This window comes from Bos javanicus, chromosome 16, assembly GCF_032452875.1.
Source record: "Bos javanicus breed banteng chromosome 16, ARS-OSU_banteng_1.0, whole genome shotgun sequence".
Classification (NCBI taxonomy): Eukaryota; Metazoa; Chordata; class Mammalia; order Artiodactyla; family Bovidae; genus Bos; species Bos javanicus.
Window position 1 is genome coordinate 31133982 of NC_083883.1, and position 27427 is coordinate 31161408.

At 35.9% G+C, this 27427-nt stretch overlaps 1 protein-coding gene across 6 annotated transcripts in view; it reads left to right on the plus strand.

The window, feature by feature from the left end:
* The window catches only part of AHCTF1 (AT-hook containing transcription factor 1), a 95366-nt gene that overhangs the window by 25769 nt on the left and 42170 nt on the right, over positions 1 to 27427 (plus strand). For all 6 annotated transcript variants that reach the window (XR_009729904.1, XM_061382436.1, XM_061382432.1 and 3 more), the window contains exons 4-17: positions 1272 to 1452; positions 6913 to 7120; positions 8884 to 9000; positions 10403 to 10487; positions 11831 to 11981; positions 13775 to 13907; positions 13993 to 14174; positions 14592 to 14653; positions 15510 to 15638; positions 22201 to 22291; positions 23356 to 23445; positions 24608 to 24748; positions 25409 to 25513; positions 26377 to 26470. Coding sequence is in view for 5 of the 6 variants with exons in the window: in XM_061382436.1 (XP_061238420.1) it covers positions 1272 to 1452; positions 6913 to 7120; positions 8884 to 9000; positions 10403 to 10487; positions 11831 to 11981; positions 13775 to 13907; positions 13993 to 14174; positions 14592 to 14653; positions 15510 to 15638; positions 22201 to 22291; positions 23356 to 23445; positions 24608 to 24748; positions 25409 to 25513; positions 26377 to 26470 (1769 nt within the window). In the remaining variant the exon portion in view is untranslated. The remainder of the gene's footprint in view (positions 1 to 1271; positions 1453 to 6912; positions 7121 to 8883; positions 9001 to 10402; positions 10488 to 11830; positions 11982 to 13774; positions 13908 to 13992; positions 14175 to 14591; positions 14654 to 15509; positions 15639 to 22200; positions 22292 to 23355; positions 23446 to 24607; positions 24749 to 25408; positions 25514 to 26376; positions 26471 to 27427) is intronic.

Below are 27427 nucleotides of genomic sequence, written 5' to 3' on the forward strand. Positions count from 1 at the left end.
AAGGCAAAGACTGGGAGAGGAATGATAGACATCTTCAAAAGGAGTTCAGTCAACTGACTTTTTTTTTTTAAACAAAGGCACAGTATCCCCTCTTAAATTTGCTTTTAACTGCGTTTAAAATTACTTAAGGTAGCATTATCAATAGCTTCATATGTAGTATTTATATGAAGAAGGCAGATTACTTATCCTTCACTGAAGGAATTACAGAAAACATACTTCAGTTTTATAGACATTATTACCATAATTTAGAAAAGGAAGATAATCCATGAAATTACAGCTTTCAGAATTAGAAAGAATGTTTTGTGTACTAATGAAATACTGAGAAAGCCAGTGTTTTGTCTGTAATAATAGATTATAGCCTGAAACAGACTTTAACCTTACATTAACACGTAAACCACTGATAGCAAATTTTCTCTTTTCTTTCTAGGATGTTCATCAGTATTATAGTAGAAATCACCAAATACTTATTTATCAAGTATCGTACCAAATTAATTTCTGTGAATCAATAGGAAACAGAAGGAAAGTTAAGTGTAAACTAAAACCAGACTATTAGGTATAGACATTGAAAATTTGACTCATGAAGTGAAAAGGGAAAATAGAACTCCATAGTGCAACTACAGTATGATTTTCTTTAAGTAATTTCAGTCCTTGTTAAATTCAGTAATCCAATTAGTGTGAAAGCTTGGTGTGAAGTCCATTATAATGTAGTCCTTTTAAAGGTTAGACCTCTTCAGGGTTTACGGCATAAAAAGGACTTAAAAAAAAAAAAACCCCGCAAACAGTAAATTTTTCTGGAATGACTCATTTTTCGTCTTCTTCGGAGAAGAGGCTATATATACTTTTACAGTAGCTGGTTTAGAGTTTTAAAGTGAGAAGGATCTAGGTTTGAATTTTAATGGCTTAATGACTGTGTTACTTGAATAACTCAGCTAAACTTTCTAAGCCTCAGAGTGTTTCATCTTTAAGTGGGTGTAACTATATATAGTCCCATATCAAAGGGTTATCGTGCATTGATTAGCATAATGTCTGGAATATGGTAAATTCTAGGTAAACATCAATTGTTGTTCCAACTGCATGTTGTAATTCTTACATCTGAAGATTTCATAATGTTACTCAGATTCACAAGTATCAAATGCAGATTTGTGCTTCTGTATTAGAAATGTTAATATCTGTATAACTAGTAACCTGCTTTAACTTCAGAATTTGTTGCTTATGTATTTAATTGTGTTTTCTCACTTTGAGGAAAACAAATGATACATTCTACTTTCTAGGTAACAGCTATTGAACCTATAATTAATCATGGAGGAGCCAGCGCAAGCACTCAGCATTTACACCCAAGTCTGCGATGGCTTTTTGGTGTGGCAGCTGTGGTAACTGATGTTGGACAGATCCTTCTTATTGATCTATGTTTGGATGACTTGTCATGCAGTCAGAATGAAGTAGAAGCATCAGGTAATTAATTAGTCATTCTTGGCTTAAAACCCAAAATTGAGCACCTGAATATTCTGATGCATTGCTGCTGCTAAGTCGCTTCAGTCATGTCTGACTCTGTGCGACCCCATAGACGGCAGCCCGCCAGGCTCCCCCATCCCTGGGATTCTCCAGGCAAGAACACTGGAGTGGGTTGCCATTTCCTTCTCCAATGCATGAAAGTGAAAAGTGAAAGTGAAGTCGCTCAGTCGTGTCGGACTCCTAGCGACCCTATGGACTACAGCCCACCAGGCCCTCCATCCATGGGATTTTCCAGGCAAGAGTACTGGAGTGGGGTGCCATTGCCTTCTCCTTTAACAGCAGCTAGGCCTATTATATTGGAGCTGGTATACTTGGTGACAGCCTTAGTGCCCTAGGACACGGCATGCTTGGCCAGCTCCCCAGGTAGCAGCAAGTGCACGGCAGTCTGGATCTCCCTGGATGTGATAGTCGAGCACTTGTTGTAATGCGCCAGGCGCGATGCCTTGCCAGCGATGCGCTCAAAAATGTTGTTGACGAAGGAGTTCATGATGCCCATGGCCTTGGACGAGATGCCGGTGTCCGGATGGACTTGCTTCAGCACCTTGTACACGTACACGGAGTAGCTCTCCTTGCGGCTGCGCTTGCGCTTCTTGCCGTCCTTCTTCTGGGTCTTGGTCACAGCTTTTTTAGAGTCCTTTTTAGGGGCAGGAGCAGACTTAGCCTGTTCAGGCATGTCTATATGGATTTTTTTTTTTTTAATAATCAAAAAAGGGGGAGTCAAAAACTTGTTTATATGTCTTTTTAAAAATTGTTTGCTTGTATTGTTTTATTTTGTGCACCATGGATATTTTTTGCATGAGTTACTATGTTTTATTGATGAAGTGTTTATAGACTAAAGTAGTTCTTGAAAGAGAGACATGTTCCCAGATACGCAACTGAATAACATCATTCAGGTTATTAAGTAAATACCAGAAGAAGGGCTTGAAAGGTATAAAATCTTGATCCTTATTAGACAATATAAAATTATCCAACTATGTAGGATCTAACACTGTTTTTGGCATACTGTTTATGTTTCTGTGGTAAGCCCAAGATAGAAATAAAGTAATTTGATAGAAAACAACAGTAATTTAAAAGTCTTCCCTCACAAAATAGCATCTTGAAAAAGAACTAAAGCTTAATTAATTAGTAAGTAAAGAGAGGGTGGTGACTCAGTGGTAGAGAATCCGCCTGCCGGTGCTGGAGACAGGGCTTCCATCTCTGTCTTCCAGCAAGATCCCACATGCTACAGAGCAACTAAGCTCACGTGCCGCAGCTGCTGAGCCTGTGTCGAGAGCCTGGGAGCCGCCACTGCTGATCCCACGTGCCGCAGCTACCGAAGCCTTCTGGGCCTAGAACCTGTGCTCTGCAACAAGAGAAGCTACCCACATTGAGAAGCCACCACATCCAACCAGAGTGGCTGGTGCTCACTGCTAGACAAAAGCCTGCCCAGCAGCGAAGATGTAGCACAGCCAAAACTGGATAAATAAAAATTTTTTATAAAATGTAGAGAGACAGTTTCCCCTTTTAGTACTATTGTGCTTAGTCGCTCAGTCATGTCTGACTCTTGGAACCCCCTGGACTGTAGCCTGCCAGGCTCTTCTGTCGTTGGAATTCTCCAGGCAAGAAGACTGGAGTGGGTTGCCATTTCCTACTCCAGGGGATCTTTGCAACCCAGGAATCAAACCCGCATCTTCTGCATTGCAGGCAGGCTCATAACTCATTGAGCTAGAGGGAAGCCCTTTTTTTTCAGTATTATGTATATAAGTCTTCTCTTCAGTAGTAGTTTGCTTTTGTGATTTATGTTACTATTGATTGGTTTATGTAGGAAGAAAAGCTAACCTAAAAACTTTAAAAAAATGTGTGTATTATCTATAAAGTTTTAGGAAAGGACTATTTAACCTTGAGGACCTTCTTGATTTTTAAAATAGTCCTGTAATATTAGTTCAGATCTTTTAATTTTTGTATTAGCTAAGAAAAAGATGCAAATAATCAATATTTTGTCCCAATATATAATAATATAATAATTAAGAACTGTTGGTATGTAATAAAACTGATTCAGTCAGTTTAGTTCAGTCGATCAGTTGTGTCCGACTCTTTGCGACCCCATGAATCACAGTACACAAGGCCTCCCTGTCCATCACCAACTCCCGGAGTTCACTCAAACTCACGTCCATCGAGTCAGTGATGCCATCCAGCCATCTCATCCTCTGTCGTCCCCTTCTCCTCCTGCCCCCAGTCCCTCCCAGCATCAGAGTCTTTTCCAATGAGTCATCTCTTCGCATGAGGTGGCCAAAGTACTGGAGTTTCAGCTTTAGCATCATTCCTTCCAATGAACATCCAGGACTGATCTCCTTTAGAATGGACTGGTTGGATCTCCTTGCAGTCCAAGGGACTCTCAAGAGTCTTCCCCAACTTAAAACTGATCAAAACTACAATATTTTGGTAAAAATTATATTTGACAAGAAATTGAAGAACCAGATTATCTGATCAAAATTTAGATCTGCAAAATATTATGTGGAAGAGTTTGATTTGGTAGATATAATGGCCCCACATGCACTTAAGGGAAAAAAGTTCTCATAGTGATGGAAACTACACCTTGAAATTTGATATGTATTGAGGTCTGATTGATCTTAATAAAATCTTGGGTAAATGAAAAAGAATTGATTAGTAAGAATGGCAGTAACTAAAAATGAATTTGTGGACTATTAGAAATGATTTAGCTACTCTTTGTAGAAAATTGATGAAAGAATTAAATAAGCTTAATGGAGTTTTGCTCCAGAGTGTGTTTTGTGCATGATATCATTATAGTTATAAGGCTAATTAAAATACCTGTATTCATAGTTAAAACTCATCAGATCAAAATAGTAGAGTTGAAAACATGTTTTATTTCAGTAGTCAGTAGTTCCTTTCCACACAAGAGTAATTTTATAGTGAAATTTTATAATTTTAATTTTATAGTGAATTTTTTCTCAATTAGAATTAGGAAGCTGGTGAATTTTATAGCATACAAAAAGTTTGAGTTTTGGAGTTTAAGCAAAATGTATATTTTTGTTTACATAAATAATTTATGATTACAATTATTTAGACTTCACTGAAACACACATAACATAGGAAATGAAGTTCCTAAGATTTATCATACTGTAAGTACTGTTTTTAACTTTTCCAAACTTAACAGTGTTTCTTATACATCTTTACACATATCACTTACATAAAGAGTTCTGCTTTATTCTCTTGAATAACTTTGCAGTATTCCATTGAATGGATTAGTTATTTTGGCAAAGTTTTATCATTTGCTATTTTCTGAGGAGAAGAAAATCAGAAGCAGGATTGATTAGGGGGGTACTCAAACAAGTATAATGTGATAGGATTTTTTGCCTCTTCATTAACAGCATTGAGGGAATCTACTCTTGCACAACAGTTATAGCAATAAACGAGCCTGAATTTTTTTTATGTAAACATTTGGGACATTCTCAAGCAGAATAATAAAAGAATTCCCACAAACCTGTTACCTAAGTTCAACTTAGTTTTCAAAATTTACCATATGTGCATCTGTTCTATTTCCCTTTCCTCCCTTCTCTCTTTGAGTCTATTAATTTAAAGCAAATAATGATTATTTACTACTAATCATGATGCAATTTACCACTGTTAAAAGTATTAATGATTAATTGGTATAGCGTTAATTACTAGTCCATAATGAAATTGCTATGATTTTCTCTAAAGTATCTTTTTGCATTTGAATTGTTTGAACCAGTATCCAAACACATTACATTTGACAGTTTGCATCTCATGTCTATTTAAATGTAGAGCAGTCTTTCCTCTATCCTCTCCTTATTCATTTATTTATTTTTAGTTCCACTGTCTTGCTGAAGATATTATTTTGGAATGATCTATGTATCTTCACGTGGTGTCATTTACACTTTATATTTTCTGTAAATGTAAGTTAGCTCAGATTAGATTCAGATTTAACATTTGACAGGTATCTTTCAGAAGTGCTGGGTATTTCATAATGGTTCACAGCAGGAGGCACATGGTGTCTTGTTTTATATTTAGTGATCAGTGAGTGGGTTTAGGTGATGACAGCATGATCCATCAACCTTAGTACCAGTGGTTCTCAACTGGGGGTGATTTTTTTGCTCTCTAGATTTTTGGTCATGTTTAGAGATAATTTTGGCTGTTAATACTGGAGGGAGAAGGTGCTAGTGGCATCTAGTAGATAGAGGCCAAAGATGCTGTTGACATCCTATAAAGCGCAAGACAGCCCCCACAACAGAGAATTATCTGACACAAAATGTTAATAGGGCCAAGGTTAAAAAATCATACTTGAAATTAGTTGTTTCTCCATTGACATTGTTGCCTAGATCTCTTATTTCAATAGGGCTGCAAAAATGCTTTTAAAGTTCTGTTAATCTGAAAAGAATTTTTTTATTAATTAGGTGTATGTGTTTATCTTGAAATACAATTTGTATAGAAAAGGCAGAATAAATGCATATGTTACTGTTTCTTTAAGTACTGATTTTCCAAGTAAGAAGCTGGTACTCAGCTACTTTCAGTGGTTCAGTAAGGTCTCTTATAAGTAAAGAAGGTAGAAACTCATGGGGTTTTACATAATACTTAATATGCTTTATTTGTTTATTTTCATTATTTGTTGTTGTTGTTCTCAAAAGTGTCCTGTTTTTGCTAACGAAGGCACCTTCATGGAATCTGACACATCACCTTAGATTTTGATAGCTTCCTAGATTTCTGGCACAGGATATACCAGGCTCATTGGAGAACCAGCCATTCTCCGAGGGGAATATTTAGGTTGTTACTCCTAAATTTGAATAAAGAAACCATCAGCCTTATTTATGATTGTTATGGAAATTAATTCTTACTTACTTATTTGTTTTTGGCTGTGCTGGGTCTTTGTTGCTGGGCGCAGGCTTTCTCTAGTTGCGATGCCCTGGCTTCTCACTGCAGTGGCTTCTCTTGTTGCTGAGCATGGACTCTCGGGCTCTCAGGCTTCAGTAACTGTGGTACCCAGGCTCTAGAGCACAGGCTCAGTAGTTGTGGCGCACAGTTACCCCACAGCATGAGGGAATCTTCCCAGATCAGGGATTGAACCCGTTTCTCTCTCCTGCACTGACAGACGGATTCTTTACCACTGAGCCACCCGGGAAACCGCAAGAAAATTAATTCTGTTAAAACGGGTAACATTTGATATGTACTGTGAGATTTTAAAGATATTACACAATTAAATGTGTTTTGAAAATTATAACATTTAAAATAACGGTGGCTAGTTCATATAGTCAGTATGCTTTGTTATCACTAATCTTATTTTAATTGACCCCAGTAGTTTTCAGTTGCTGATTGAATAATGGGTGACATACTTGGTTTTATGCCATTTAGAGTTTGTTAATCTTACTTGTCCTATTTATTTTTTAGACCTTGAAGTTATAACTGGCATCCCAGCTGAAGTACCGCGCATCAGAGAAAATGTGATGCGAGAAGGACGCCATCTGTGTTTTCAGTTAGTCAGCCCATCAGGAACAGCCGTTTCAACCCTTAGTTACATAAACCGGACAAATCAGCTTGCTGTCGGTTTTTCTGATGGCTATCTAGCACTTTGGAACATGAAAAGCATGAAAAAAGAGTAAGGACAACTTTTTAATTATTTATTAGTAATTTCTTTCTGAATATACTCATTTACTAATATTTAAAGATTAGCATAAACAGGAAAAAATAGGGTAGACTAAGGATTGAATGCATAAGTTTCCATTACATGAAATCATGACTTAGTATAAAAAGGAGTGACTTAGTCAAAGTCACTCAGTCGTGTCCGACTCTTGTGACCCCATGGACTGCAGCCCGCAAGGTTCCTCTGTCCATGGGATTCTCCAGGCAAGAATACTGGAGTGGGTTGCCATTTCCTTCTTGCACATCAATTTAAGTTGAGTCAATGTATTTAAAAGGAATTTTGCTGAATTTCCTGCTAGTCCAGTGGTTTGGATTCTACACTTTAACTGCTGTAGCACAGATTCAATCCCTGATCAGGGAACCAAGATCCTGTAAGCTGCATAGCACAGCAAAAAAAAAAAAACAAAACCAAACCTGGCATTTTAGTCATTGTGGAATTCAGTTTGTTAGTAAACTTTGACTCTACTAAGATATCTGGTATGAATTCTTTCTGAAGTACTTTTCTGCATAACCATATGTGTAAGGTAGTTTAGTAGTTCTCAGTTGACAGGAAAAAATAAAGACTTTTAAGAAAATTACAAAATACTGTGTTTAAAATTTATATGCTGTCAAAAACTTCCCCCAAATATAATTGTATTGATACTTTTTAATTAAATCTTTATTAAAATTATTGAGGAATCCATTTTATTAATTTACCTTTATTTATTGAATTATTGAATTACCTCCCTTTATTGAGGGAGGTAAGGCACTATAGGTTTTAAGTCATATCTCTATTGAGTTAAATAGATACCTATTTGTCCTTTAAGTTGTCAATTTAATATTTCTTCCTTTTTCTTCCAAGTAATATTAGAATATTTTCTTGAGTAACTTGTCTTTCAGATGAGTCAACAAAATAGTCACCTTTCCAAACTTTCTGCTCAGTTTGTCTCACCAACAGATTGGTACCTACTTGGCAGTGTTTGGTTGATTATAAATGTTTGCCAAGTTTGAAGTGAGGGGGAAAGAGAGAGATGGAAAATAACAATGTATATATGCCAGACCTGTTTTTTTTTTTTAACCGTTGGTTCTTTGATGATACTGAGGTGTCAGTAGCCCCTAAAGTAAACATCGACTGTCCTTGCACGTCCTCACACTCAGTTTTTCTGCACAGTGCCAGTGATGCAGTGGCAGTGCTGTTGCCTAGTGGCTCCCTATGGGAATTCCGTCTCCACTGTCTTTGTTTATACCCTTCTATCAGCTCTTGTCTTTGAATTGCTCACAAAGGAATGCCTGGAGAACCTAGCTTCTAGAGGATTTTCTTGAACACTGTGTTCTCGTCACTAATAGCTCTTTTTCAAGGGCTTTGTGAGGCGTCTTCAGATTCTAACTCATTCTGTTGCAGTAATGGGAAACTGACCCAGCTGCAGCAACTGAAGTGAAGTGTTGTGACGGTATTTCATCTCTTTCTAGAGTACCTGTTACTGGGGAACAGTACGTAGTGGCATACATTTATATGACTGGAAGGAATAGTTCGTGCTTTAGTGATTCTAACCCTTCCCAGTTCTACCTGGGAAATGGGGTGCCATGCTCATTTTCTTGATGTCTTGTGCCCTGTGTGTTTTTGAAGATAAGATGATTGTAAGAGCAGTAACCCAAATTCTTACATGAGGCATCTTCTTCTTTTTTCATGAAATTGTAACTTAGAAGTATGAAGTGTACTGGTTTTTGTGCTTGTTATAGATACTACACACAGTTGGAAGGTGGAAGAGTTCCTGTGTATGCTGTCACTTTTCAAGAACCTGAAAATGATCCTCGTAATTGCTGTTACCTCTGGGCTGTTCAGTCTACACAAGATAGGTAAATGTGATATATCTGGTTTTTAATAGTATTTGTCAAGAATGGCATGGCAGTTAATTTCTTTTGCAAAGCTTTGTGCTATATTGCCTCTTTTTAATGAGAGCCACATAATTCAGTGAATTAGTAAGTGGCCATTGAAATGACTTTAAAAGGTAAATAATTGTTCCTATATGTTTGAGTAAGTCTGAGATATAAGTAAGAAGAAATTGTGCTTGCTTGACTTGTTTGGATATAATATATATTTCAGAGAGTAAGCTGATAACACATTAGTACGCAACTTCTTATTCCTCAGACAATTTTTATGGCCTTCTGTGTTCTCTCATAAGAACATTTTTCCTCTTTTATAATCTCATTCCTTTCTTCTCTTGATTGTATATGCCTCTCATTTTTATGTATCCCTACTTTGTTCTCGAGTTCTTCTCTTGTACTTGCCTTTTGCAGTATATTCCTAAGGTTAATTTGGTTAATTTTCCCTTCTCTTTCATAAGCTTTAATTTTATCTCAGTGTAGCTTTTGAGAAATCTTTCCTTTCAGTTTAATTTCCAACTGGTTAAGCTCATTCATTTCCAGTGCTGGAACAGTGTAAGTATTGATTTTCTCTTATTTTTCATTGATGTTTAGTGCTTTCTTTGGTGTTCCCAATACGTTCTCTTCCCAAACCTGTTCTACTTTAAATTCTAAATACCTGAATTGTGGTCAACTTAGGTTTTTGTGTTAGATTTCCTCACTTTGAGGTTTTGTCTTAAGCTTTAGTACATCAGTGAAGGAATAATTAATTGATTTAAGAATTAAGTCACTTAAATTAATTTAATTAATTAAAAATTAATTAATTCTGATTTAAAGAATTCATTAATTAATTGATTGACAGATTCACTTCTGTCAATCCTGGAGGAAAATCAAAATAAAAATATGGAGACAGCTATTGGAATAGTCTTCATTAGGTCCATATTTCCATCCAAGTGTGATGTGGGCTGGCAGCAGCTTGAGTAATGTGCCTGGTGAAGACTCCATGTGGTGAATAAGAAGACATTTATCTCAACAATTTTTGTATCCCATTTATTTTTTCTTCCAATACTGTCTAACTAAAGCACACCTATGAAAGACAGGGAGAAAGAATGAATTTTGAGTAGCTTTATAGTCTTCCATGTAAGATGTCACTTAAAATATGCAAGCAACATAAGCTTAAGTTAATTAGAATCAATAAAAATTAAATCGGCTATTATTTCAAAGGACTACATTTTGTGAAAACAACCAAGTAAAACTAAATTCTTTATAACAACTTCAGTTTTGTCACATGCACTCAATATTGTACCCAAATTAAATTTATTTGAGCAATAAGAGGTGCTTAATGCATTAATATGGTATTTAGTATTTCTCCTCAGCTAATTTCTGTTCCTTTCAGTGAAGGGGATGTTTTGAGTTTACATCTGCTTCAGCTGGCCTTTGGTGACAGAAAGTGTTTGGCATCAGGACAAATCTTATATGAGGTAAATGGTGATATGGGTTGATAGTATCAGTTTTATTGTTTGGCTATTTTAAGTCTTTGTTTTAAGCTATTGAGATATTACAATCTTTTCTTCTATTCAAGTTAATACTGTATTCATAATATAATGTAAAAAGTATTAGATTTAGGAATCAGGACACTGGTATTTTACCAAGGTGGCAATCTTAAAATCTTCAGGTATAATTTTTCTCTAGAATGAAGAGATTAGACAAGACTCAAGCTTATGGCCTAGTTGGTAGCCAGGAAAAATAACCCCACTTTGTTGCTCTAATATAACAAGCAGTAAGCCATGGGGTAGACTTTATAGTCTGGTTGCTTACAGTTGTAAGAGAGGATAAATACATCTAGCATTTTAAGTGACTATTTTTCTGACTGAATTCTTGAGGAAGTAGTGAAGTGCTGCTAATAACCAAATAACCATATTTGGTTAGCTGTCACAATACTTTCTCTAGAACAGGCTTTTTAACCTTGTATTTGAGGGTGTGTGATTGGGTTTTAGGGAATTCATGAAGCCCTTCAATTTTGTGTGGTATTTTTATGATCACAGTGTCCATGTCATCCCCGAACCCCCCTCCTCCAACTCTCCAGTTCCACATCTGTGGATTCAGTGAATCTTGGATCAGAAATATGGGGGGGAGGAATTCCAGAAGGTTTCAGAACACAAAACTTGAATTTGCTGTGCCACAGCAACTATTTATATGTCATTCACATTGTATTAGGTATTAATAAGTGATCTAGAAATGATTCAAAGTCTATAGGAGAATGTGCATAGGTTATATGCAAGTATTACACCATTTTATATAAGAGACTTGAGCATCCACAGATTTTGATATTGGAAGAAGGTCCCAGAACCAGTTCTTCATGGAGAACAAGGGAAAACTATGCATTCTTCTAGAGAAAATAGAAGCTATTCTTCATAGCTTTTGTCAGATTCTTACAGGGATCAGTGAATAAAAATTTAAGAACTAGAGCAAGAACTTCAATGAAAACAAAGAAGTAGGTTTGCTGGTTTAGAGAATATGTATTTGTAATTTCATTGCTTAGGTCCAATTTATACCCCAACCAGTAATGCATGAAGGTTCCTGTGTTTGATAACAGCTTTAGAAGATTTATTGATAATTATTTTTGAGAAACAAAATCAGCCTTTCTATTTGTGTTTTATCCCATGTGTAAATTTTAGAGCTTTCTTGAATAATTTGTTCTCTTCCGTCTTTTAACTTTTTTGTTTTCTTTATATTGTGTGGAAATTCTTGAACATTTAATTTTAGAATAACTTTTTCTTAGAATCCTATTAAGACATAGATTGGTGTACATTTTGTATTTCAGGGGTTGGAGTACTGTGAAGAAAGATACACACTGGACCTCACAGGTGGCATGTTTCCTTTGAGGGGACAGACTGGTAATACCAAACTTTTGGGATGCCAGAGTATAGAGAAATTTCGATCTCACGGTGACAGGGAGGAAAGCATGAATGAAGGTTGGTTTAAAGCACTTTTATTATATATCATGTGAATGCTTAAGATTTGTCTTGATTTAAGATATATGACAGATATTGGTTTCTAGAGTTTGTACTCCTGGCAGTTAAAAAGTTGGAATACTAATTGTGGGATTTATTTAGAATTGTGTGAGATCCGAGGTATTTCTTGTTCTCCAGATCGTGATGTGTAGAACTCAAGAATTGAATAGATTAATGAGCAACCTCTTTATTTTTATCCGCCTCTCAAAACAGACACACACAAAAAGGTCTCTAGTTGTGACTAGTATGAGTAGTCTCTGAATAATGTTTACTTCTGTATTTTTTGAGACATACACAACAAACATGCTTTGTTGTCTTGAATTTTTTGTTTCCTCTAGTTGTTCTTCCTGGTAAATATTGTGACAGAATGAAAATGGCATAGATTTTAGAATCCAACATGGATTCAAATCCCAGCTCTGTCGCTGGTTGTGAAGATGAAGTTGCTCAGTCGTGTCCAACTCTTAGCGACCCCATGGACTGCAGCCCACCACGGAGGAGCCTACAAGGCTCCTCCATCCAGGGGATTTTCCAGGCAGGAGTACTGGAGTGGGTTGCCATTGCCTTCTCCAGGGAATCTTCCCAACACAGGGATCAAACCCGGGTCTCCTGCATTGTAGGCAGACGCTTTGCCATCTGAGCCACCAGGGAAGTCCTTTCGCAAATTATTTAACATTTGTGACTAAGCTTTTGTTTCCTTATCTGTGAGTGGAATAATACATTTATACCTTCTGCAAAGGGTGGTTGTTAAGAATTGAATGGGACAACATGATAGGTTTATTCAGTTCTGAGAATGCTTAGTGGGGCCCTGGTTTAGCTTGTTCCTATTGGGATTTATTCTCATGTATAGCTTATTCATCCTAGAGATTTCCTCTGTTCTGGTCCCCATTTTTCATATCCAACTAAACATGTCAAAACAGAATTTATGGAACTCTGTCTCTTACTCCCCACTCATATCTTTTTTATATTTCCTATTAGTTATGTCTTGGATTTTTACTTTCCTTTTTCCTTCTATTGGTCTCTCATCTTTGTTCCTATCTTTCCATTCCACGTACCATTTGGGTGCTTGTCTCTCTCCCCTGCCACCAGTGCCTTAGCATATAGCTGGATCAATCCTTCTCAGCTAGAATTCTTCTACAGAGTTAAGCCCTAAAGCCCAAAGATATCCATTTTAAGTATTGATACTCTCTGGGCTTCCCAGGTGACTCAGAGGTAAAGAATCCTCCTGCCAAAGCAGGAGATGTGGGTTCACTTCCTGGGTCAGGACGATCCCCTGGAGGAGGAAATGGCAACTCACTCCAGTATTCTTGCCTGGGAAATCCCATGGACAGAGGAGCCTGGCAGGCTACAGTCCACGTGGTTTCAAGAGTCAGACATGACTGAACTTGCACATGTGTGTGTCCACACACACACATAGTCTCTGGTACTAGCAATGATTTATTTGTGGGAGAACTTTCATTCAAATCATTTTCTACTTTCTCCTTACAGCATCTTGAAGTTGCCAAACTGTTAACTGAAGACAAGCCAAAGTTACTGTTTTTCTGATGAATGCATTTTAATAAGGTCTTCTTGAAATAGAAAAACAGTCAAGATAGAAGTGAATGAACCTCTTGTTACAGAATAAATGATAGAAATGTGTTTTAACAAATCAGATATGAGTTAAACCTCTTAATTTATGGGAAAATCTTCCTACTTATATTTGTTGTATTTATTTTGAGATTATTTATTCTGTTTTTAAAAATTATCTCTTCTTTTAGCTCTGTCTCCTGACACCAGTGTTTCAGTCTTTACCTGGCAGGTGAATATATATGGACAGGGAAAGCCTTCTATATATTTGGGGCTTTTCGACATAAATCGTTGGTACCATGCACAAATGCCAGATTCGTTAAGGTATGATTTCTCTATGTATGTAAAATTCTCTAGGAATTTTTATGTGTAGTAGTTTATTGACTTAATTGTATACAATTTCTTTTAGATCAGGAGAATATCTGCATAACTGCTCTTATTTTGCGTTGTGGTCACTGGATGCTGTTGTAAGTAGGACGTCTCCACATTACATCTTGGATATATTAGTACATGAGAGAAGTTTAAGTCGAGGAGTTCCTCCCTCATATCCACCTCCTGAGCAGTTTTTTAACCCAAGTACTTACAATTTTGGTATGTATTTATTTAACATTACTTTTTGAGAAAAATAACATGTAAGAGTATGTATATTTGTGCTGTGTGTAGTGTATTATCATTCATTTCTCATTATGATTAGTTAACATGTATGGATAAGTTACGATGTTAATTTGATATATGTACACAAGAAATTTAATGATTGTATGTTTTATAGAAAAATTATCAATATTTGAATTTGCTGTAAAACATTAACTATTTCATATTAACTTGTGATAAAGTTTGGTGTCTTGTTAGGATAGAAATACAGGAACAAATTATTTTAAAATTTATTGTATGTAGTAATACCATGCCTTGCCTAGTAATTTGTTCTTAGGATAAATTTTGTTGTACTAATACCATCCCAAATATAATGTGTAACTGGATTTTTTAAAATCTTTTTTTCTTTTTTTTTAGATGCCACTTGTTTGTTAAACTCAGGAGTTGTTCATATAACTTGTACTGGCTTTCAAAAGGAGGTGAGTAAGAAATAACAATTTGGACAGAGTGTTTCTTCTTGAGCTGAAGTCAGATCATGGATTTAAACTTTAGTGTTATTTATATAAACTACTCTTTCATCTTAAAAGGTAGCTTCTGCTAGGTATATGAGATAGCAGCTAGTAGCATCAATTACTGACGGCAACCTTCTAGGAAGAGCTATTAGGGTGTTTATAGCAGCTTTATATGGATGTTAGCTCCTGAACCCTAAGCAAAAGTAAGTCAATACCTTCCTTTACTCCATCTTCTTAATTCTCTTCCTTCTTAAAAAGCGTATGGGTAAATGAAGTAATGCAAAAAAGGTACCTGGCACAGTGGCACAGTGACCGGCTCAGAGTGGATTATGTTGAAAATACTTTTCCAGGAAAACATTAAGTGGCATATCCTTAAAATGATAATCAGCTAGATATGGATGAATGTCATATTTATACTTCATATCAGATCTCTTTCACATTAGACCAAGAAGAATAAACTGCAAGCTTTTTCTTTTGTGTGTATTAAGTTTGTTAAGATCTGTTACCAAGTCTATCAGCCTTACAGAAGATAACAGGGTTACCTCATATATAAGCAATTTAAAATTGCTTTTTCAGTAGTACTGATAATTGCATTATCAGTAGTAGTATTTGTGACTGACAAGCATTGGTTACCTCAAGAACCTATGAGCTCTTTTCCTTGCAAGAAGTACAGAAAAGTAGTCTTCCACAATTTTCATTCAGTGCCTTTTAGTTTTCTTCATACTGTTAAGTGTAAAGTAGGATAATGGGTTTATTGGTTATTCTTAAATTTGATTATTTGAATTGATTATTGACTGATATCTTATTAATCATTCTGTTATAGACTTTGACTTTTTTAAAGAAATCAGGACCATCTCTCAATGAAGTCATTCCTGATGGTTATAATCGATGTCTTGTGGCTGGCCTTCTCTCACCAAGACTTATTGATATTCAACCTTCCAGTTTAAGTCAGGTGAGAGATTTTTAACTCTTGTTGTTTCTTTTGGATCATGTCATTAGCTTTCTATTACAACAAAAATCTATTAATATCTTAAAAAGTAAGTTAAGTAGTGTAATGCCAGCTTTGCATGTCAGTAGCTGTGGTTCTTGGATTTGGCTTAAAATTCATACCTGCAGGATCCCATAGGTATAACTTGACACCAGGTCTATAGGCTAGTGAAAAAAAAGCTGACTTGAAACTCAACTTTCAAAAAACAAAGATCATGGCATCTGGTCACATAACTTCATGGCAAATAGATGGGGAAGCAAAACAGTGAGAGCCTTTATTTCCTTGGGCTCCAAAATCACTGCAGATGTTGACTGCACCCATGAATTTAAAAGACTCTTGCTCCTTGGAAGGAAAGCTATGACCAGTGTAGACAGCATATTAAAAAGCAAAGACATTATTTTACTGACAAAGGTCCATCTAGTCAAAGCTATGGTTTTCCCAGTAGTCATGTATGGATGTGAGAGTTGGACCATAAAGAAAGCTGAGAGCCGAAGAATTGATGCTTTTGAACTGTGGTGTTGGAAAAGACTCTTGAGAGTCCCTTGGACTGCAAGGAGATCCAACCAGTCCATCCTAAAGTAAATCAGTTCTGAATATTCATTAGAAGAACTGATGCTGAAGCTGAAGCTCCAATACTTTGGCCACCTGATGGGAAGAACTGACTCATTAGAAAAGATCCTGATGCTGGGAAAGGTTGAAGGTGGGAGGAGAAGGGACGACAGAGGATGAGATGGTTGGATGGCATCATCGACTCGACGGACATGAGTTTGAGTAAACCCCGGGAGGTGGTGATGGACAGGGAAGCCTGGTGTGCTGTGAGTCCTTGGGGTCACAAAGAGTTGGACACGACTGAGCGAGACTGAACTGAACTATAGGCTAGGAAACATCATGGATGCATCAGGCATGTCATGAGTAGAAGTCATAGTTGTTTTAATAAGCCCTTGATGTGATTTCTGATGGTTTGAGAACCACTGCTCTATAAAAACTGCTTTTATGAAAGCCTATTAGTGAAGATTCCAGGTTTCTGCAAAACACAAGAGAGTTACGGGAGTCAAACTTAGTAATGGAAGACAGGCTTAATTTCCCAATGGATACATAAATAAAAATATTGTAAAATCCACACAGTTTTTAGAGTCACAATACATTTTACCAGTCAGGAGACATTTTTAAACAGTGTTGTCTAGTGACAACTTAAAATTCAACATTTTAACTTGGTATTTGCTGAAAGTAAACAAACCCCAGGTCGTTTTTCCTTGGAGAAGGAGAAAATGTTTTAATAACTCTTTCCCCTCAAATAATGTTTGAATTAAGTTATTTAAATAATTGCAGATATGTAGCGTAATGAATTGTTAGGGAAGGAGCCTTTTAAATATCAGATGAATTGTGAATATTGCTGCTGACGGTTTAACACCTGCAGTTGGACTCTAATACCTAATGTCATGAAAATAAGAGAAATAGTCAATCTATTATCAGGATTTTTTTTTTCCCTTTCTCCCCTCCTCCCTTTTGTATCACTGTACTGAGCAAATATTGACCATGTAGTCATGTTCAGTCAACCCTCGGTACCCGTGAGGGATTGGTTTCCTGGATGCCCATAGATACCAAAATTGAAGGATGCTCAATTAACTTATCGGAGAAGGCAGTGGCGCCCCACTCCAGTACTCTTGCCTGGAAAATCCCATGGATGGAGGAGCCTGGAAGGCTGCAGTCCAGGGGTCGATGAGGGTTGGACACAACTGAGCAACTTCACTTTCACTTTTCACTTTCATGCATTGGAGAAGGAAATGGCAACCCACTCGTGGGGGAGCCTGGTGGGCTGCCATCTATGGGGTCGCACAGTCGGACACAACTGAAGTGACTTAGCAGCAGCAGCAATTAACTTACATAATAAGGCATGGTATTTGCATATAACCTGTGCACACCCACTTATGTACTTTAAATCATCTCTAGATTAAAGTACTTAATACAACATACACGCATGTTAGTAGTTGCTGCTGCTGCTAAGTCACTTCAGTTGTGTCCGACTCTGTGTGATCCCACAGATGGCAGCCCACCAGGCTCCCCCGTCCCTGGGATTCTCCAAGCGAGAACACTGGAGTGGGTTGCCATTTCCTTCTCCAATGCATGAAAGTGAAAAGTGAAAGGGAAGTCGCTCAGTCGTGTCTAACTCTTAGCGACCCCATGGACTGCAGCCTACCAAAGCTCCTCCATCCATGGGATTTTCCAGGCAAAGTACTGGAGTGGGGTGCCATTGCCTTCTCCGCAGTAGTTGCTGGCACACCTCAAATTCAAGTTGTTTTTTTTTTGGAACTTTCTGTAATCTCCCCCACCCCCAAATGTTTCCTGTCTGCAGTTGATGAGGAACTTACTGGATATCAACATTTCAGTTTGGTTTTGCTCTTTGTAGAACCCCTTTAGACAAATATTGACTATCCTTAGTTGGTCTTATGTTAGCTTATCTTTGCTTTCCAACTGTGTGTCGTTTGCCTCTTGATTTTGCTTTCTGGGAGATGTTTTCATCTAATTTTCTTTTTTTTAGATTTAAAAAATTTAGCCCCAATTTAAAATTTCTACACGCTCTTACTCTTTGATCATTCTTTTTTGGTAGTATTCTGTTATATTTTATGGATGAAATATCTTCTAGCTCTATGTTTCAGGTTTTATTTAGTTCCTGTATTATGCCTGTTTTATCTGGAGTTATTTTTTATTATTTTAGTCTTTTTGATCTGGTTGTTATTTAGTTGCTCAGTCATATTTGATACTTTGCGACCCTATGGACTATAGCCCACCAGGCTCCTCTGTCCATGGGATTCTCCAGGCAAGGGTATTGGAGTGGGTTGCCATTTCCTCCTCCAGGGGACCTTCCTAACCCAGGGTCTGAACGTACGTCTCTTGCATTGCAGGCAGATTGTTTACCATCTGAGCTGCCAGAGAAGCCTTTTGATTTGGTGGCTATACTTAAATGTTTGATGGTTCTTTCCTTTTCATATGTTGAGTGAGTCAGTAACAGATTATAAACTGTCTTCTACATAAACAGAGCTCTGAATTGGGTTCATTAAAAAACCTTAGGTAAATTTTGTCTTGGTGGCCCTTGCTCATAGGACCCTGTGGTCAGGAAATTATCCTTCCCTGCCACAGGCTCCAAATTAGTATTAGTGTTCATCATCCTTAAGGAGCACTTTAAGTGCTCCATTTAATTTTTTTTATTTTAGAGAATTAATACCAATCCCCCCTATTCTATATTATGAAACTTAGTTACAAGCAATGATATCTAGTTTTAAAAAGAAGAGTAAAGTGAGAGGTTACTCTGGTGGTGCAGTGGATAAGAATCCACCTGCCAGTGCAGGAGACATGTGTTTGATCCCTGGTCCAGGAAGGTCCCACATGCCATGGAGCAACTAAATCTGTGCTCCACAACTACTGAAGCCTGTGCTCTAGAACCCAGGAGCTGCAACTGCGGAGCCCACATGCCACAACTCCCGGGGTCTGCGCACCCTAGAGCCCCTCTTCTGCAACAGAGAAGCCACTGCAATGAGAAGCCCAAGTACCGCAACTGGAGAGTAGCCCCCACTCGTGGCTTTAGAGGAAAAACCCATGCAGCAGCGAAGAACCCCGTAGCCAAATATAAATAAATAAGTTTTTTTAAATAAGAAAAAGTGAGAAAAAATAGCTATAATTCAACCATTCAGCCATGTTAGTCAAATAGCATTTAGTATCTTTTTGTGATTATTTTGAATCTGGTAATTCAACCCTTGGTTTCTTTCTACTTACATAGATAAAACATGAATAATTTCAATTTAGAAAATAGGCTAAAGTATTTGGAGGCATGCAAATATTGGCATTTTGTTGACTTTTTTCATGTATCTTTTTAAAAACTTTATTCCTAAAATAGACCAAATTGAGCTGAATTGGTTAGTAATGGATATGTCGAGATGAAGCAAAAAAAGCGAGGAAGAGATTCCTTCAAAATGTTAGAGTGGTTACCATGGAGGATGGGAGGAGTGAATGGAAATTTCTTTTGATTAGGTAGGAGGAGACAGGGCTTCTGGGAAATAGTCTTAATCTAGACTTGGATCAGTTTCATCAGTGTCCAGTTGGTAATTAGTTGTTAGTTGTATGTATGGTATATGGACTTTTTGATGTGTATACTTTCCTATATCTCTTTATCCTGCCATATACAATAAAAAAATGATAGTATATATACATATATTTGTTATCAGGGTTTTTTCTGTGAATGACATACTGATATACTTTTTCTCTAATTGGGTTGTTTATGGAAAAGCTTTATAAAATATGTAGATATTTATCCTGTCATAAATCTTACAGATGGTACCCCTTTTGTTTGCTCTTCACTGTTTCATGATATTTCTTACCACATTCAAAATAATGTTTTTATAGTCAAATGCATTTTATAGCTCTGACTCTGGCTTAAAATTTTAACACCCAAATGTTTCTTTAAGGCTCTAACTCATTTTCTGTGTGTCAGATAAAATAAAGGTTCAGTTATTTTTCCCCCAGATGATTAGTCTAGCTGTGTTATATCATTTGTGAAACAGGACCCAAAATATCTTTTTCTCATGCTACTGAAATATTGCCTTTATCTGATACTATATGCCCGTATCAACTGGGTTCTATTTCTGGGCTTTTATCTTGTCTCATAAATCTAGTTATCTATTTCTATATCATTTTAATATATTGCTTTGATATTTGGAAATGCAGCCTGGTTTTTTAATCTATAATTTTTGGGAATTCATAGGCACTTACTCTTTTTATTAATTATAAGATGGTTTTATCCAGTATTCCTGTTGGAATTCTTTTGAGCATTTTATTATATTCACATGTTAATTTGAGGGAGAGTTGGCATTTGTATCTTTCCATTTATTTAGGGTTAATTTTTACATCTGTCATAAGAGTTAATGGTTATTTTCCAGTGAGTTTCTATTTTTATCCCTAAATGTTTTATAGTATTTTTTATGAGTAGACCATTTTCCCCATATTCATTCAGAAATAGAGTTGGGTGTTGTATATTCATTCGATGCTATTAATACTTGGCTAGATTAGAATCTCTTAGATTTTCAAGGCATGCAATCATCAGCAAATACAGGCTTTCTGCACCCCTCCCCCCAGTTTATTACTTTATTTTCTTATGCCATTTGGTGGAACCTCTACAGATTATAGAAAAATAATGGTACTACCAGACGTCCTTGTTTTGTCCTTGATTTTAATGTAAATTGTTCTATTGAATCTCCATTTAGAATCATGCTGTAGTTTTGGGGTATCTTTATCATATTGTAGCTCTCTCTATTCCTTTTTAACTCATCTATTTATTCCTGTGATTCCTTTTTAAAAAAACATTTGTTGTAGTGAATGAAATTCATAGATTCTTAAAGTGTAAAATAAAGTGTAAATAAAGTATAAACAACTTTGTTGAGATTTAATTCCTATAATTCAGTGGTTTTTAGTATAGAGTTGTGCAACTATCACAACATTCAATTTCAGAATATTTTTATCACCTCCCTCCAAACCCCATAACCAGTCAATTCCTTTTCCTCCTCTCTTCCAGTCTTTGGTGACCACTAATCTACTGTCTTTGTAGATTTATTTGGTCTAGACATATTGTGTGTGTGTGTGTGTGTGTGTGTGTGTGTGTGTGTTGCTTCAGTTGTGTCCGACTCTTTGCAACCCCATGGACTGTAGCCTGCCAGGCTCCTCTCTCCATGGGATTCTCCAGGCAAGAATACTGGAGTGGGTTGCCATTGACATTTTATATAAATAGAATCAAATAATATGTGGCCTTTTGTGACTTACTTCTTTGACTTAGAACAATATTTTCAAGATTTATCCATGTTGGAGCACATATCAGAACTTCACCCTGTTTCATGGCTGTGTAATATTCCACTGTATGATATACCACATTTTATTTATCTGTTCTTCAGTTTCAGGGCATTTTGGTTGTTTCCATTATTGGCTGTTAGAAATAATGCTTCATATAACAGTTTTTGTGTGGATGTTTGTTTTTCAGTTCTCTTGGGTGTATATCTAAGTGTGAAACCACTGAGTCGTATGGTAACTTTATAGTTAAGATTTTGAGAAACTACCAGACTGGTTTCCAAAGTGGCTGTCTCATTTTAACATTAAATCCCATGGACGGAGGAGCTTGGTAGGCTGCAGTCCATGTTAAAGGTCGGACACAACTGAGCGACTTTGCTTTCACTTTTCACTTTCGTGCATTGGAGAAGGAAATGGCAACCCACTCCAGTGTTCTTGCCTGGAGGACGGGGGAACCTGGTGGGCTGCCTAGGTCTATGGGGTCGCACAGAGTCGGACACGACTGAAGTGACTTAGCAGCAGCAGTGTATGAGGAGTTTCTACACCATCACCAGTGCTTGTTGTTTTTTTGTTTATAGCCATCCTGGGGAATCATAATGATTTTTAATCCTTTAAAATTTTGGGTTGTGAGCTAGAACTTGATACCTCTGTCTCGGATCACATACCCTTTCTTTTCTTTTTTTAAAACATGGTTTAGGAAGAACAGTTAGAAGCTATATTGTCAGCAGCAATCCAGACAAGTTCTCTGGGACTTTTGACAGGGTGTATCAAAAGATGGATAACAGAAGGTAAGATTATGATTTTTAACAATTAAAAAATGCTTTGTAGTTTTAAAATTGTCAATTTACTGTGGGGGGGGGTGGTAAGTTACCTTTATTTTGAGATAATTGTGTTCACATGCAATTGTAAGACATTTACAGTGTACCCTTATCCCCCATGAATGATAAGATGTGGCAGGTCTCTAGTATTATATCACATACAGGACTTCTCTTCTTACTCTTTGATAGCCATGCTTACTACCGCCAGCCCCCACCCCATTCCTAATGCCCAGCACCCATTCATTTATTGTCTATTTCTATCATTTTGTCATTTCAGAAGTGATCATAAATGGAATCCGACAGTATGTAACCTTTTAGGGTTGACTCTTTTTCATTCAGAAAAATCCTCTGGGGATTCAAGTTGTATGTTTTACTCTCTGCAAACAAACTTTTCACACACACGTGTTGTTTTTATTCTGACCATTTGATAAGTTGAAGGCATCATGCTTCTTTACTCAAAATATTTCAATATGTTTCCTTATAAGAACAAGGATATTCACTTAACAAAACACTTTGGAGTTAGAAAAATCAGGAAAATTAATATTGATACATGCTATTACCTAATCTGTAGATTCTATTGGAATATCACTAATTGCCCCAGTAATGTCCTTTGTAACATTTTTAGGGAGAGGGAATTCAGAATCCCGTCCAGAATATATTTTATATTTAGTTCGCATGTTGTTTTACTCGCTCATAATATTGTGTAAATCTTAAGCATTTGTCTTTGAAGAAATTGACATTTTTAAAGAATATGGGCCTGTTATTTTGTAGCCTGCCTCTCAGGTTGTATTTGTTGATATTTCCTCATGATTAGATTTAGAGTTTACATTTTTCATAGCAGCATCACGTAAATGGATGTGCTCCCTCATGTGATACCCTGAGCACAGATGCAGCCCGTCTGTCTCCATCAATATTGATTTTAATGTTGCTCACTTGTTCAGGGTGGTTTTTGTCAGGTTTCTTCCCCAAAGTTTCTTTTTTTTTTTGTAATTAGTAACCATTCTTCATTTTTCCCTTCCATATTTACAAATAAGAACAACCAAATTCTGCTGCTAATTTACGCTTTGTTCTTGAATGGTCATGGAATAAAGTGGTTTTCACAAAAGAGGAATTTGACAGACTATGTAAGTATTATATATATAAAAAAATAATCTTGGTTTATGTTTTGAGTACATAACAATAAATTTTTAATTATTTTGAAGTTGCAAACTCTTTGAAGAAGTCCCAGAAAGAAACTATTTCATTTTATATTAGAGTGAAAAAATTATTTTTTTGATCAAGATTTTGCAGCAGATTGTTTAGATTGGCAACATGTTAGGCATGTTTCCAGTAGCAAGTTTCAGAATTATATCTTTTAATCTTAGGCATTTAATTTATAAGATATGCTGATGATGGAGTTAAGAGAATATGCCAGTTAATCTCTAAGCTTTATTCATTTTCTATTTAAAATACTTAGGAGTGTAAAGAAGCGGAATAGTAGGGCAAAAACTCAAATCACCTCTTGTCTTCTACTAACATGTCATTAGTTATATCAGGTTATTTATTAGTCTGTTGTACACCTTGAGTTTTAAAATATGCTGTGAATATTAAAAACCCATTATGTCCAACTAGTGCAAAAATAATATTAAAGGTAATATATGATTGCCTTGTGCATTGAAAGTACATTTTAAGTTTATTTAGAAGTATATGTGCATTTGTTATTACTGGTATGTCTTGAGTGAACAAATTGGACTTTTAAAAAAGTTATTCTTAGCAGAGGATTTTTTAAACCTACAAAATTTGATAGGAGGATATAGGGTTCTGTATAGTGTTTTTGTTGTTGTTTAGTCGCTAAGTTGTGTCCAAAAATGCATTTGTGAACTCAGCCTTAAGCTTGAAATGAGAGGACAGCCAAGTCTACATTATAGCAAGCATGCAGTTATATTGTATTAAGTCTCTGGATCTTAATTTCATTGTCTCACTTTTCCAAAGACTAGAGGTGGAAGAAAGAGTTCTTATAAAATAATAATCACACAGCAACATAGTACTGATTTCTAGTGAATCTGAAGTTGAATCTGTATCACTTTTGTCTGTGCTCACCTCATTGTGCATTTTTTAAAGAGAGAATTTGTAGCTGTCGTTTCTATATTCCTTGAGGATATTTGTCATTTGAAGCTTGTCTTTTTAAATCTCACAATGTATAGAATAATTCTATGATTAAAGTAATTTGAGATATTTTGCATTTATTATTTTAATTAAGTCAAGATTTAGTGTGTCAAAACTAATCTTGTCTTTTTTTCTTGAAAGGTACACCGTTATTTGATGGTTCATGTCGTTTCATCGACCCACAGACTATCCAGTCTCTCCAGCAGTGCCATTTACTTCTTAGCAATCTTAGTACAGTCTTAAGCTGTTTTGCAGCTGAGGCCCACGACATCACTGAGAGAGGTGTGCTCCTGTCTTATGTAAACGAATGTTTCATTGACTTTTGCTTCTTGAATTCGGGACGGAATACATTTCCTATGCATTAGATGGATTATTGGGCAAAGAGGCCATTATTTCTCAAATGCTAGTTTTGTTTTTTTTTTCAAATGAAAAGCTACGAATGTTGTTAGATGAACCATGAGTTCATGATTAAATAAGGTTGGGAAATTGGGGATTTAAAGATTGTTAAGGCAGTGTATTAGTGGTAGAACTTCAGATTTTCAAATTATTTTTAAGTTTTTGTGCATAGAGTTGGTCTTCATAATTTTTCTCCTCTGGTTTTCCATTGAAACAAAATAGCCAGTTTCATATAAAGGCCTGGTTTGAACAGCCTGTATTAATGATACTGTACTAGTTTGTTTTAATGTATAAATCTGATTATTGAAAATAGCTAAATGGGAGTGTAGCTAACATGGAAGCATATTTACTTAAAATGTCTATTTTAGTCAGTGAGTTGGTTTAGCATTTTGGAGATTATTTGTTCAAGCTAAATTTGTTTAAAAATACATGCATATTGTTTAAAATCACCAAGTAGTTACTGTTTTTGAGAACTATAGAGTGTCTTGATTTTTCATTTGTGGTTGATAAATTGAAAACTAAACAACTGATTTCAACTCTTTACAGGTCTTACAGATTTAAGCAATAAATATATGGTTACCCAGCTCATCTGTCAGTATGCACAAGTGGTTCTTTGGTTCTCTCATTCTGGCCTTTTACCAGAGGGCTTAGGTAAAATATTTCCTTAATCTATAAATATTAATGAAACATTCTTAAATCTTTATAATTTTGTTGCTCTATTGTTGGGGTTTCCTTCCTTCTACCGCTCTCTCGTGCTTTCTTTTATTCTCACCTTCTTTTCTTGTATTCTCTTTGTGCCTTCAGTGCTTCACCCCATGCCTGATATGCAGGTGTTGCATGCATGTTTGTTGGGTTAAAAAAAAAAACATTTGACAAAACATGGCTTCTGAAGATGGGTTCAGTGATATCACCAGCTATAATTTAGATCCATAGAAGTATGAGTTTAAAATCTAATTTGTCCATCTTTTTCTCTTCAAGGTTCTTTTAATATGGTTATTAACCAGTACTTTTTGCCATCAATTACTTACCCCGTTTTATCTAATAATTCATGCTAATATCAGGAATTAGAGAATTTGACTTTTACTACATTTGTGTAGAACAAAAGCCTCCAACTTCTTATATTTCCAGGATTCACAGACTTAGAAGTGTATCTGCCACTGTGCATAATTACTGTTGATCTTATTCTTTCATAATTCTCTTAGATTTTTACTTGAACACATAGTGAATTTGCTTACTTTTATATTATCATTTGTGCCTAAGGGAGTAAAATAATTTTCTGAAATAGTTTTTCCAGGGTCTTTAACTGGCATCCTGTTGTTACAAGACGTTCTTGAGACACTCGGTTTTCTCATTTATGCGTCTGTTAATAAAGTGTTCTTTTATTACTTTAAGAAGCCTGCAATTTAAAGAATATCATAAAATTGTAGTAAAATATCAATTATGTAACCTTAAGTTTATGGGGAGTGTTTTGGAAATATTACTAGCTTTTCTTCCAACTCTTATGAAACATCTAGATGATGCTGTGCAGTTGTCAAGGTTATGCTACAACTACCCCGTAATTCAGAATTACTACACCAGTCGTCGACAGAAGTGTGAGCGTTCATCAAGGTATAGTACATCCAGAGCCTTCAAAAACCATTTTAGAAGTTACTTGTATAAGAAATCAAAGCTTTCTCAGAATAGAATTCATTATGTTATAAAAAAAAAGATTAAAGGGGTGGAAATCTCAGTAAAGTATATGAATTTGTCACCAGCATTACTATTTTAGTTGTAGTGTTTGCCTTGACCTACTGTTTACATCTTTATTTTAGAATTTGAACACAGCTATTTATTATTTCCTAAATCGGAGATTCTATAATTTAAGTATACATTTTTCCTGAGAATTCTTATTCAGAAGAAGACTTGAAGCAACTGTTACTAAAGCTGAAAATATATCATGTTAGTTACTTTACATTCTTTGCATTAACATTTGCATTTCAGCACTTTATCCATTTTTTTCTTTATTGCCTTTTTCTCTCTTTTCTTTAAATATGAACTCCCCCTTCCCCTTAAATACATATGTGGTTGGGTCCTTTGAAATAAAGATATAAAAGTAATAAAAGAAAAAAAGAGTAATGTTTTACAGCCTGACTCTACCTTGGAATTATAAATAGCCTTCTTCCTCAAGTTGGAATGACAGAATTGTAGAGGGGATTATAACATTTAGAGCAATTATTCCCAAACCTTGATTCCAGGTTTGTTGTCTGAATCACTTGGAAACCTGTACAAAGTTGTGCATAGTTAGAGGATCCAGAATCTAATCAAGGATTAGATTAGAATAACTAATAACTAATCTAGGATAGTGAGCGTGGACTTGGGAAATTTATAAGGTGTATTTAAAATTTCTAGATCTGTTATTTCCTAAGTGTATATCCTTGAGCAGGTTGGATAAACTTTCTAATCCTATTTGTCACAAATTATAAAGTCAATATAAAGTAAATATAAAGATGAAATAAAATATCTTTCTTTCAATGCCTTATTCAAGAAAATTTCATCCAATAATTAGTAACTGCTATTGTTGTTATT